We start from the raw sequence: 13,042 nt of genomic DNA, 5'->3' as shown, positions 1-13,042 counted from the left end.
GCTTTACTTGGCTTCACTGACGTAGAAGCAACTGATGTGAGTTGAGTGGAGTCCCTCTGGGCAACATTCTTTTGACTTTCAGTGGGGATTTGTGGAACTTGTTCTTTTGTCTTAATGGCAGCCTTCTCTGGCTTGACATCTGGTGTACAAACTATAGGATGCTCTTCTTGGACCCCAGGTCCTGTGCATACTTCTAACCTGGTCATCTTGACTGCAGTCTTTTCTGGCTGAACAACATCTGAAGAAAGGTCTTTGTTTTCTGGAAATTCTGTGCCCAGATGACGAGTTGTTTGGTCTTGAACAATCCTTGATGACTTTTCTATCGTAACAGGCATGATTTTGTGCTCCTGTTTAGTGGCCTGTGTACTCGTTTGTTGTTCTTTTTGGACACCATGTTCCTTGACCAATCCTTTGCCCACTTCTACTCTGGTCATCTGGACTGCAGTCTTTTCTGGCTGAGCATCAGCTGAAGACAGGTTTTTGTTTTCTGCAACTTCTTGGCTCTGGATACTTGTTTGATCAATATCAATCCCTGGGGCCTTTGCTTTTGTTACATAAGTGATGTCATGCTCCTTCTTGGTTGCCTCTTTACCTGGTTTTAAAATGCACTCTTCAGCCCCTTTGAGGATTTTCTCCATCTTAATAGGCTCTTCATCAAGGGTCTTTGGTGAATCATTCACATCTTTTGTCGAAACTTTAGCATGCGCTTCTTGCAAGTTGCTATCCTTTACCTCTTTGGGTTTTTCCTGTTTGGTTTTCAAGACCTCTAGTTTAATCTCTGTTTCGCTTGGTTTAACAGTGTCTTGCTTAGATGTATCTGCAGATGTTGTCCCTGCTTGACTAGGCTTCAATGCTGTCGAAGCAACAGAGGTGAGTTGAGTGGAGTAACTCTGAGCAACATTCACTTGCCTTCCAGTGGGGATTTGCGGAACTTCTACTCTTGTGTTAACGGCAGCCTTCTCTGGCTTGACATCTGGTGTACAAACTTTAGGATGCTTTTCTTGGTCCCCACTTTTCTTGACATCTTTAGGTTCTGTGCATACTTCTAACTTGGTCATCTTGACTGCAGCTTTATCTGGCTGAACATCAGCTGAAGTCTGGTCTTTGTTTTCTGGCATTTTCTCGACATGGATACTTGTTGGATCAATTACAACCCTTGATGTCTTTGCTGTCGGAACAGATGCGACTTCTTGCTCCTTAATAGTGACCTGGGTACCTGGTTGTAAAACCTGCACTTCAGCCCCTCCGTGGATTTTCTCAATCTTGACAGACTTTATATCCAAGCTCCGGGAGGAATCCTGCACGTTTTTTGTCAACACTTTAGCGTGAACCTCTTGCTTGTTGTGATCCTTTACCTTTACATCTTCGGGACTTTCCTGTGTGGTTTTCATCACATCTAGGTTTAATCTCTGTTTCACTTGGTTTTACAGTGTCTTGCTTGGATGAGCTTATTTCTGCAAGTGTTTTTTCTGCTTTACTTGGCTTCACTGCCGTAGAAGCAACTGATGTGAGTTGAGTGGAGTCCCTCAGGGCAACATTCTTTTGACTTTCAGTGGGGATTTGTGGAACTTGTTCTTTTGTCTTAATGGCAGCCTTCTCTGGCTTGACATCTGGTGTACAAACTATAGGATGCTCTTCTTGGACCCCAGGTCCTGTGCATACTTCTAACTTGGTCATCTTGACTGTAGCTTTATCTGGCTGAACATCAGCTGAAGTCAGGTCTTTGTTTTCTGTTAACTTCTTGCCTTGGATACTTGTTTGTTCTTTATCAATCATTGTTACAGAGGGGATATCATGCCCCTTTATAGAGATCTGTGTACCTGGTTTTAAAATATGCACTTCAGTGCCTTTTTGGATTTTCTCAATTTTGACAGACTTTTGATCGATGCTCTGGGGTAAATCATGTACGTCTTTTGTCAACACTTTAGCATGTATCTTTGGCTCTTTTTCTCCTGTGACTGGCGTGTTTTCATCTTTCCCGAGAGTGGATGGTATATTTAGTTGAAGGATGCGCATTTGAGGTTCTAATTGGATTTGTTGCATCCTAGCAGGCTTTTCCTCCAGGATCTTGGGTACATCTTTCATACTCTGTGATGACACGTTAGGATGCCCTTCTTGGACTCCAGATACTTTTTTTCCTGTAGCTCTATCTTGGGCAGTTTTCAAGTCTCCTTTCTTAGTATCAGTTTGGCTTGGTTTAACTATGTCTTGTTCATATAAGCTTATATCGATAAAGTCTGTCTCTGTCTCATGTGGTTGCAATGATTTAGATCTAGAAGTCTTGAGTTGAGCAGATTCTCTTTTAGGCACATTGTCTTGACATTCAGGACTGCCCTCCTGCACCCTTATCTTAGTAACTTCCCCTGCAGATTCCTCTGGCTTAACACCTGCAGTGGTAACATCTTTGTTTTCCAGCAGCCTTTCGCTCTGGTTACACGTTTGAACAATATCTATCCTCGGCTCTTTCGCTCTTGTGACTGATGTGTATTCATAACTCTGCAGGCTGGTCGGCATATCCAGTTGTAGGATGCACACTTCAGGCCCCCTGGTGATCTTCTCAATAGTAACACATTTTTCATCAAAGCTCTTATGTACATGTTCAATGCCATGTGGGGAAGGTGTAGGATGCTCTTTTACGACCTGTTCCTTGACCTGTTTGGGTTTTTCCAACATGGTTTGTTTAGTCCCAGTTTGGCTTGTTTTCACAATATCTTTCTCAGATATGCTTATCTCTACAAATTCTGTCCTTGCCTGATCTTGAGGCAATGCTTCAGAAGGAGAGTGTTGGGCATTGTCCCTTTGAGTCACATCGCCATGATTTTCATTAGTGATTTCTTGCACTTTTTTTAGTATTCTAGTAATATTAAATGCAGTCATCTCTGTCTTAACAACAGCAGCAATCCAATCTTTGTTTTCTGGGTCCATTTCACTCTGGATACTTCCTTGTACTGGTGTAATTTTTGCACTTGTGACAGATGGGTTTTCATTCACCTCTGGACTTGTCTGAATATCTCGTTTTAAAATGCGCACTTCAGGCTCCATGTGGATGGTCTTAGGTGTATCATCGATGTCATGTGTTGACATTTTACCTAGTTCTTTCTGGAAGTCATAAACCTTACCTTGTTCTCGTCTATCCTGAACGAGACTAAGAGTTCCACTTGGTTCTACTTTGTTTTGCTTAATTGAGCTTATTTTAGAAAATTCTGCCTCAGCCTTATAAGGCTGAACCCCAGCAAAATCAGCTGAGGTAGGTTGAGTGAACTCACTCTGAGCCGCAAGATCAGTCAAAGACTGATCTTGCTTTATTTCGTATGTCTGGGTAAATCCAACCTCAGGCAGATCAAGGACCAGATATCTCTTCTGAGTCTCACTTGTGTTTTCACATAACTTGTCTATGTAGTCTGCCACATGTGGTGTATCAGTAGGCTTGGTGGAAAGAGATGGCTTTGTTTGAGGTAATGTACTTAAGTATTTTTCTGTAGACTGAGTAATGGTATATTTAGGGGCCTCTTTGGATTTATCTTCAGGCTCCTGTAATTCAGAATGTGGAGGTATAGCCCAGGTTAAAATGGATGTAAGAACAGACTCCAAAGGCTCATTATTTGGAGATGACAGACAAGGATCCTCCTTTTCTGATACTTGCACACATGTGTCCAGAATGACTGTAGCCCCTTTCTGTTCTTGGAATACCCGAATGGTGCCACCATCCTGAACAGTAAACTTCTCAGATATTGGACTGACATCCTTCACAGTAGTTTGACTGCTCTCAGCAGGATTCATCTTTTGAGGGACATTTGATTTCACATCATCCTTGATTGGAGTTAAACATGGCTTCTGACTGTCAGTTTTATCCTTGGTCTTCGTCAGCTCCTTGCTCGAAATTTCCAACGAAACCTTCGGACTCTTTGACTTTCTTTTGGTTGGGGAAAGCTTACTATCTTTAACAACATCAGTTTCAACAGCTCCTGTAACAACCTGTCCAGATAAAGCCTTCCCACACTCAGGTTCTACTTTAACCTCCTTAGACTCCACCTCATCACTTCCAACAACAGCAGAAGCTGGCTTTACAGTTGTGGAAACATCTACATCTTTCAATATTTTCCTGGCAGGTATGGTCAATTCCTCAAGTTCTGAGGAAAGTTTGATGTCTTTTGACATTATTTTAGTAAGTGAAACAACAGTAATTTTAGATGTTGCCGTGACTGCTGTGACCTCTGTACGTGAAGATGGCTTCTGACTCTCAGGCTTTACATTGGTTTTTGTCAGGCCTGTGGTAGCAGGTTCTGGGGAAAGTTTAAGACCCTTTGACTTTATTTTAGTTGGTGAAAGTTTACCTTTTTCCATGTCAGTAGTTTCAGTTGGTACTGTGACAACGTCTAGAGTTGAAGATGGCTTCTGACTCTCAGGCTCTACATTGGTCTTTGTCAGGTCTGTGGTAGCAGGTTCTGGAGACAGTTTAAGACCCTTTGACTTTCTTTTGGTTGGTGAAAGTTTACCTTTTTCCATACCAGTAGTTGCACTTGGTGTTGTGACTACTTCTGGAGTTGAAGGTGGTTTCTGACTGTCAGGCTCTTCCTTGGTTTTTGTTGGCTCAGTGAAAGCAGGTTCTGGGGATAGTTTAAGACCCTTTGACTCTCTTTTGGTTGGCGAAAGTGTACTTTTCTCAACAACAGTCATTTCAGTTGGTGCTGTAACTACTTGTTTAGTTGAAGATGACTTCTGACTGTCAGATTCCTCCTTGGTCTTTGTCAGCTCTGTGGTAGTAAGCTCTGAAGAAAGTTTAAGACCCTTTGACTTTCTTTTGGTTGGGGAAAGTTTACTTTTCTCAACAACAGTTGTTTCAGTTGGTTTTGTGGCCACTTCTGGAGTTGAAGATGAATTCTGACTGTCAGGCTCTTCCTTGGTCTTTGTTGAATCAGTAGAAGCAGTTTCAGGGGAAAGTTTGAGACCCTTTGATTTTATTTTGGTTGGTGAAGGTGTACCTTCCTCTGAAACACCCTTTTCAGTCGTTGCTGTGACCACGTCTGGAGTCGAAGATGACTTCTGATTGTCAGAGTCCTCCTTGGTATTTGTCAGCTCTGTGGTAGTAAGTTCTGAAGAAAGTTTAAGACCCTTTGACTTTCTTTTGGTTGGCGAAAGTTTACCTTCCTCCGAAACAGCCGTTTCAGTTGGTATTGTGGCCACTTCTGGAGTTGCAGATGGCTTCTGACTGTCAGATTCTTCCTTTATGTTTTTCTGCTGCATATCAGAAGGGTCTAGGGAAAGTTTAAGACCCTTTGACTTTCTTTTGGATGGGGAAAGTTTACCTTTTTCCACAAGAGCCATTTCAGTTGGTGCTGTGACAACCTCTGGGGTTGAAGATGGCTTCTGATTGTCAGATTGATCCTTAGTCTTTGTCAGCTCTTTGGTAGTAAGTTCTGAAGAAAGTTTCGGATCCCTTGACCTAATTTTTCTTAGTGAAAGATTACCTTTATCCACGACAGTAGTTTTGATTGTTCCTTCGACAACATCTAGAGTTGATGACTTTTGACTGTCAAGTTCTTTCTTACGTTGTTCAGGCTCAGCAGCAGGTGACATTACATGGGTAACAACGGTTTCTGAAGCTGTGGAAAAGTCCCCACTCTTTGTTTTTGTTGTGGTTGCTACAAGCTTTGTTTCTTCAATAACAACACTTTTTTTTCTGTCAAATGAACCTAAAGTAGATCTTAGACCTTCCAATTCTATTGCTGTCTGAGGTGTGTCATTCTCTAAAGGTTCATGAGGAGGTTTTGTACTCTTTGAAATTCCCTTGGGTAGTAGAAATGTACTTTCTGGAACTTTGGATGCCTCTAAACCCCTTGATTTTCTCCTTGGTGGTATGACTTTAGTTTCTTCCTCAACAACAGTTTCAGTTTGAACTTCAGAGCTTAATGTCGACTTCTGACTTTCAGGATCTTGCTTACTCTCCGCCACCTCCTTGGTTACATGTTCAGGGGAACACTTTGGACTCTTATATCTTCTTTTGGTTGGAAAAGGCTTATTTTCTTTCACAACAGTAGCTTCTGTTGTTTCTGTGGCCACATGTGGAGAGTTCAGGCTATCAGGTTCTTTCTTATCATCTTTAGATTTCCCATCGGCAGTTTTATTTGGGACATCAACTTGCTGCAAAGTTGTCGCAAGTTCAGCACTTTTTGTCAAAGCAGACCTCTGACTTTCATGTTCTTCCATTATATGTATTACCTGCTTGTCAGACTTTTTCAAAGGTAGAGTTGTTGACTTTTGCTTTGGTGGTGAAACCTTACTTTTTTCCGAAACAGCAATTACAGCTGGCAGTGGAACTGACTCTGAACTGAAAAGCTTCCCAGTCTCTGAAACAGTGGAAACGTCAAGACTCTTTGACTTTCTCATGGTTCGTACAAACTCAGCTTCTACCACCACAGCAGCAGAATCAGTTTGCTCCTTGGATCTCTGTAAAGACATTTGACTGTCAGGCATTTCCATGGTCTGTGTTATCTCACTGTAAGAAAATGCTGGTGAAAGTTTTTGACTCTTTGACTTTCTTTTGTTTGGCGAAAGCTTATTTTCTACCAAAACAGCAGTTTCGCTAGGCTGCTCGCCTTGAGCAGTCTTTCCATTCTGAGGGATTTTCTTAGTTTCGACAAGCTTTGCAGTCGTAGAAACGTTGGAGCTCTTTGACTCTTGGCATTTTTGTACTGACTTAGGTTGCACATTATCTGTTTCTGTGATGGGCATTGAAGAGAGGACAGATTTTACATTCTCTGTGTTGCCTTTGATCTGAGTAGGTTTTGAAACATTATCCTTAGAAGACATGTCTGCAGTCTTTGACTCTTTACTGGTAGGTCCAAGCCTGGCATCAGTTGCTACTGTGACAGACGGGAATGGCTCTGATACATTTAAAATAATGGTTGCCTTACGCTTTGTTTCTTCAGAAGAAGCACTTCCTGTCAAATTTCCGGGTGATCCTTGAGTAATAACAGTTTTCACCATTTCAGGCTCCACCTTAGGCTGGGCAGGTTCAGTATCAGTGGCCGAAGTCTTGGATTTTCTCCTGGATGGTACAGGTGTAGTTTTCTCACTAACACTAGCTGCAGACTGCCCAATGACCTTTTTGATTGGTACAGGTTGCTCTAAAGTAGGTTTAGTTTGCTTAGCTCCAAAAGGCTCAGCAGTGGGATCTAGGCTTTTACCTTCTTCCTTCTTCGACAGTATCTCTTGAGAAGTGTTGTAAGGTTGCGCTGTAAAAGGTTCTGATTGATATGTTGAACTCGGAGATTTAGTTTTTGTTGGTTCTATTCTGCTGTGTTCGACACCAATGGATTTGATGTCTTCCTTGACTGCTGTCAAAGTAGGCTTCAATGTTTTAGGATCAGTTTCCAGCTCAGCAGAAACCAATAATTCATATTCAATAGATGTAGATTGTTCTGTTATGGGAATGTTTCTTTGCAGTTCGACTTGTTGTTTCTTCTCAGGTGAGAGCTTGCTTTTTCGTGGTGGTGCCACTACCGGTGTCTTTGTCTCCTCTACATTACCTTGAAGGACATCAGGCAGCTTTTGTTTACGCTTTCCATCAAGTTCCTTGAGTAAAAAAAGGGTACAAATTTCATTAATTATTACTGAGTTACATAACCTTTTTTAATAATAAAAAATTGCAATAGTTAATTAACTATGAATTATATATAAATCTGTTAAACATGCATAAAATACCTTTAAGCTCAGGCGAAGAGAAACCTTATGTGTGCTTGCTTCGGAGAGTCTTTCTGAACAATCCCTCTCCAGTTTCATAGCCAAGTCGGGCTTCAAACAGTCTCTTAGAAACTGATCGTGAGAAAGCGCATCCCTTAGGCTGGACTGCAACTTTTCACCTTCCTCTAATTTCGCCTAACACAAGGAGGAAAAACATATTAAAGTGCTCAGTGATGAAAAATCAGTGTGTGTATGAAATGTTGATCATGGATTGCAAAATATTAGATGTAATAAGCAGCCCTCAAGTTTAATCAACTGTATAAATATTTACTAAAAGAAAGCAATAAGCATGAAAAGACAGAAACCTGCACAGAAGAAATGGACTGTGAAGGGTTGCTCTGGTTCCAGTCTTGCAAAGCATGGAGACAGTCCATCAGACAGCATGCTGTGTTTGTAGAGCAGGTTCCTTGACGCTCACTCATCCTGGACTTTAGACTATAGACATAGTTAAATCACATTTATTGTTTAAACAACATTTGCACACGCATGATTTATACGAAATTAGCTCAAAACTAAAACATTTGTTATGTTTCCCCAGCAAAAAATAGTGTGCATAAGAAACAACTGCAAGAACAAATTACAAACACATTTATGGAACAACAATACACAGAAATGTTCATGTGTAAATGTGAGTTAAGGCATTAGATAACATGCAATCAGTTTATAATTACAGGAGAACTCTGTGTTTCCATGCCATTGAAACAGAAACATGCCTTAGTGGATCACTCTGCCCAAGCTTGGGCAGAGTGCTCCACTAAGGCATGTTTCTGGTAAGAATAATTGAAAACTAAATTGAAATAGAAAATGCCAGCTGAGAATGTGTGGAATCCGTTCAAGAAGGCTAAATCAAGTTAAAAAAGCTCCAGTGATGAAGTGTACAGTTACTGCATGTCATGCAACTTCATCAGGTTTACATATTTCTTGTTTAAACTTTGAGAGAAATACAAATGTATATTTCAAAGAAAAATTTGCAAAAAAAACTGCTGCTTGTCTTAATGTTAGAAACAATCAAAGTAAATCCCCAATATATAATGAGGCTGTTTTCATCTATATGTGACATCTCAACAACAACATAAGGACATGTCATCTGTTTTGAAAGGTGGTACCTGTCATGTTGCTGGCATAAGGACTTCACCGAAGTCATCACTTCTGATGGCAGCTCGTCAGTGGCAGACGTAACCTCTATTTCCTGGTGAAGGTCATGAACTTTCACACCCAAATCTTTTAGGGATTTCTCACATTTCTAACAGAAGAAGGAAGACATCATCACATAAGTAATATTCACATTCCTGCAATAGCGTAACATAGAAATAGAGCAATATTAGCATCCCTGCGTGTGGAACATAGCAGCAGTTTTGATAATAAAACAGGTAGATACATTGAGATTTGTTGAAGGATAAATAAGGTAATAATAACCCGGAGGCTGTTGGACAAATGTTTTTTATCTCTTAATAAATCTATATGTTCCTATAACATTGATTTACATGAAAATAGTTAAGAATAACAATAGAAAAATCTTGGCCTGAAAGCAATGAATGATATTTAGGGATGCTCCGATCGCCAATTTTGGGGCCGATCGCCGGAATCAGTATCGGCCGATACCGATCGCCAATCCGATCAATTGGGCGGGGCCTATGTGGATCTTCCATTTAAAGTGATGTTTAAAACTCAGTTAATGGGGCTCAGTTAATGGTGCTCATTCACTGGCGCAAATAACAACCAACATAATTATTACATTCAAATGAAGTACATTATTCAAGTTTACATTAACTTTGGATAATAACACGGGAGAAATTAGCGGAAGCGCTCTCTTTTCCTCTCCCTCCTGACAGCCTGTCAGTATCTCATGCAGCTCACTGATCCAGTAATGAGTGACCCACAGTGAAGAATAAATATATTTATAACTAGTTTAGCTTGTTCCTGAGGTAGATACAATGGCTAAGTGTGTTAGGTCTAACTCTCAGTGTGTGTGTTGCTCCGCTCACCGGTCCGTCACAGCGGGTGGAGCTGCAGGATTTCTGCTTCACACACGCTGCACACCGCTATTTTACTGTCATTTTCGGACACCTTAAAATACTGCCAGACTGGTGAAGCCATTTTGGCGAGCTTGTTTTTGCCGCTCACAGAGAAAAGTGTATTTTACGTCATGTGATCGGCTCTCCCGTTCGGCATTTATAGAGAGCACCGATCGATCGGCAGAGAGTGAATATCGGCCGATATCGATCGGAGCATCCCTAATGATATTCTTCATTTGTCACATTTACTAGCAAGGTTCACTTACTGTACAACATCCTTTTCTACAGATTTATTCCCTGGAACTCACCCTTCTAAATAATAATAGAATGGTGGGGTGGTTACATCCAGTTTAAAGCAGTAATACCTGGAGGCTGTTCCAGTGCTGTTGGAGCTGATCGATGTTGTTCTGCGGTTCGCTGTAGCTGAGCGCCTGGTCCAGAGAGCGGAGCTCCCACTGCAGCACTGCAGCTTTATCCTTCAGCCCCTNTGGAAATCCAGATCATAGTGCCAGACTGCCAGAACAAGATCGTACAAGAAACACCGTTTATCTCAGTGTAAACTATAGCGATGATCCAGTACTTATGGGCATGTTTATGCCATCAAATTCGTGAATATGTAACTTAGATGTTTGAAAAAATATCAGTGTATCAAAATTGGAATAAAAAACACAATTGAAGACAATTTGTAATGGAAATATTGTAGTGTGTTGATTGTGATTTTCGAGCAGGATGTTGACAACAAATATATTTATTAGCAAGAAAAATGAATACAACTCACCGATCTCTGGCGTGTGTTGTCCCCGCTGAGTTAAATTGACCAACGGGGCACCTTCAGTTTACTCCTCTCCGTGAATTGTGTCGACGTGTGAAGTGTAGCACAAAACGATTAAAATACAACGTTAAAATAGGACGAGAGTCCTGGTTTTATTTTTCTGTTGCCTGGTTACTTTTGTTGGAGAGAAGTTTCACAGGTCTGATCCGGCAGGCCTGCCCCAGTGTCCGGAAGGAAACCAGGATAAAGGCGGTATCCGGGGCAGTGTGTCGTCTGCGTGGGAACAAGGGAAGTAGCCGACAGAGTGAGGGCTCGACTGCCCAAAGGGTGAGAAAAACAAGTCAAAGATGTGAAGAAGATAAGAAGCGGAGTGTTTTCACTTTCCTGCGGTACGGGGCTGTGTAGGCGGTACATGTCGATTGAATTGTGGGCACATTTGTCCCGCGAGATGCTGTTTGACCTGTTGTCTTGGAGCGCCCTGTAGTGCGACGGCGGGGAGAGCGGCAAGCAGCGTGCCACAGGGTCGAGTGCTTGAGGATAAAATAAGGGGAGGGCTTTGTTGTAGAACAGGATAAATGCTTCAGAGCTGCAGACAGTGAGGGGTGTCTCTGCGAGAAGGCTGCTGCTAGTGGTAGAGATTAGGAGGCAGGGGGGTGGAGCAGGGGAGGCAGGAGAACTGCTGAGGGCTGACTGAGCGGTCGAGGTGGAGAATAAAGGTTGAGGTTGTGTTATGTGGAAGAGGTCGCCATGTCATGGGCCATTTCTACTGTCATAATTCCATTGCTTGAGGTGCACTAGAATAGATTGTATATTGTGCAATCTTTCAACTCAATTGGTGGTGGGGGCGCAGCGAGCGCGGGGCTTCATACAGCATCTCTGTATAGTATGTGTATTCACCATGGTATTCACTCTCTGTCCTACATGGCTTGTTGGAGCTCCTGCCCCCCCTCCCGTGAGCCCACTGTTCTCTGATTGGTCAGCTCGCCCACTCTGTTCTGATGAGTCCACCACCGTTACAGCGGAACATCAGTGATTATGTGTTACAATGGCGTTAGCAACCAGAAAATGGCACGGCTCTCTGCTGCGAGGAGCGGACAGTGTGAGCTGGGTTCATTTCCTGCTTGCTGTATGCGGTCTGTGAGACAGCAACATTGCGAATGGACGCGGAAAGGGGGGTTGCTGAAGGGGCTGCAGCACCCCCATCTGCGAGGCTCCACTAGCACCCGCACCCCCAAACACGGCGCAGTTTAGCCGCTGAAAGATTGTGTGTGTGTGAGGAGCTCCACGGTCCATTTGGGTATGGTCACGTCACTGTACCCAGGAAGAAAAAGAAAATCTCCAACGAGGCGTTCTGGGGCAGCATAGACAGGTATTTTCTGTGTTAGAGTTTTACTCGCTACAGGGTGTGCTTTGAGGGTTTTTGACTATGCAGACCGTTTACATGCATAAAAACCTTCATAACACACAAGGGGACGGGTAATAACCGGAAAAGCATGACATGGGACCTTTAATGTAAATGCTGTAGGGGGGGCATTTACAACATTTTAAGGTACTTGTTATTTTATTTGCAATGTTATGTTTCATATATTTGTATTGTATGCTACTTTCTACTCTGTTACACGTTGGTCCTACCTACATTTATACAAGGATTGCAATGCAGTTTAATGCTTGTCTCTGACCCTAACATTTTAATTATTTAGGTTATGTTACAGCTTCTGAAGATACATTAATGTCTTGTTTGAATACATACAGTGGGGCTAAAGAGTATTTAGTCAGCCACCAATTATGCAAGTTCTCCCACTTAAAAAGATGAGAGGCCTGTAATTTTCATCCTAGGTAATCACATTGTCTGATTTTTAAAGAATTTATTTGCAAATGATGGTGGAAAATAAGTATTTGGTCAATAACAAAAGTTCATCTCAATACTTTGTTATATACGCTTTGTTGGCAATAACAGAGGTCAAACGTTTTCTGTAAGTCTTCACAAGGTTTTCACACACTGTTGCTGGTATTTTGGCCCATTCCTCCATGCAGATCTCCTCTAGAGCAGTGATGTTTTGGGGCTGTCGCTGGGCAACACAGACTTTCAACTCCCTCCAAAGATTTTCTATGGGGTTGAGATCTGGAGACTGGCTAGGCGCGCCTGCCAGGATCTATCTTACGAACGTCTATATACAGAGCGCGCTCTCGCGTTAGCGTAGACCGAGTCCTCTCTCCAATAGCGACTGATGCTGCAGCTTGCCCAGTCTGCTCACTGTGTTGTAAAGGAAGCTAAATAAATAGCATATTTTCATTTCCAATAATGTACTTTCTATACCCTGCTTCATAAACAATACTGAACATCCGCTATCGTGCCCTGCCGAGTCTGGGGGCGATGTGTTTGGATCATTGTATGCTGAAAACCCAGCCACCTTTTCATCTTCCAATTGCCCTTGCTGATGGAAGGAGGTTGTCACTCCAAAATTCTCACAGAATACATGGCCCCATTCATCTTTCCTTTTACACAGGATCA

The 13,042-nt window shown here is 42.2% G+C and overlaps 2 protein-coding genes across 2 annotated transcripts in view; both read right to left on the bottom strand.

Moving 5' to 3' along the window:
• Positions 1-1,118, bottom strand: part of LOC104952482 (nesprin-1-like) — a 7,318-nt gene extending 6,200 nt beyond the window's left edge. The window contains exon 1 of the mRNA XM_010779310.1: positions 8-1,118. Within this exon, the coding sequence (XP_010777612.1) occupies positions 8-1,118 (1,111 nt within the window). The remainder of the gene's footprint in view (positions 1-7) is intronic.
• LOC104952474 (titin-like) overlaps positions 841-13,042 on the bottom strand; it is a 21,958-nt gene continuing 9,756 nt past the window's right edge. The window contains exons 6-11 of the mRNA XM_010779298.1: positions 10,698-10,803; positions 10,124-10,243; positions 8,850-8,986; positions 8,049-8,178; positions 7,705-7,878; positions 841-7,575 (exon numbers count right to left, since the gene is read on the bottom strand). Of these exons, the coding sequence (XP_010777600.1) occupies positions 1,321-7,575; positions 7,705-7,878; positions 8,049-8,178; positions 8,850-8,986; positions 10,124-10,243; positions 10,698-10,803 (6,922 nt within the window). The 3' untranslated portion in view covers positions 841-1,320. The remainder of the gene's footprint in view (positions 7,576-7,704; positions 7,879-8,048; positions 8,179-8,849; positions 8,987-10,123; positions 10,244-10,697; positions 10,804-13,042) is intronic.

This window comes from Notothenia coriiceps, unplaced genomic scaffold, assembly GCF_000735185.1.
Source record: "Notothenia coriiceps isolate Sejong01 unplaced genomic scaffold, NC01 NC01_scaffold00000339, whole genome shotgun sequence".
NCBI classification, from domain to species: domain Eukaryota; kingdom Metazoa; phylum Chordata; class Actinopteri; order Perciformes; family Nototheniidae; genus Notothenia; species Notothenia coriiceps.
Note: the sequence above shows the minus strand (reverse complement) of the source record. Positions and strands in the feature narration are given on the sequence as shown.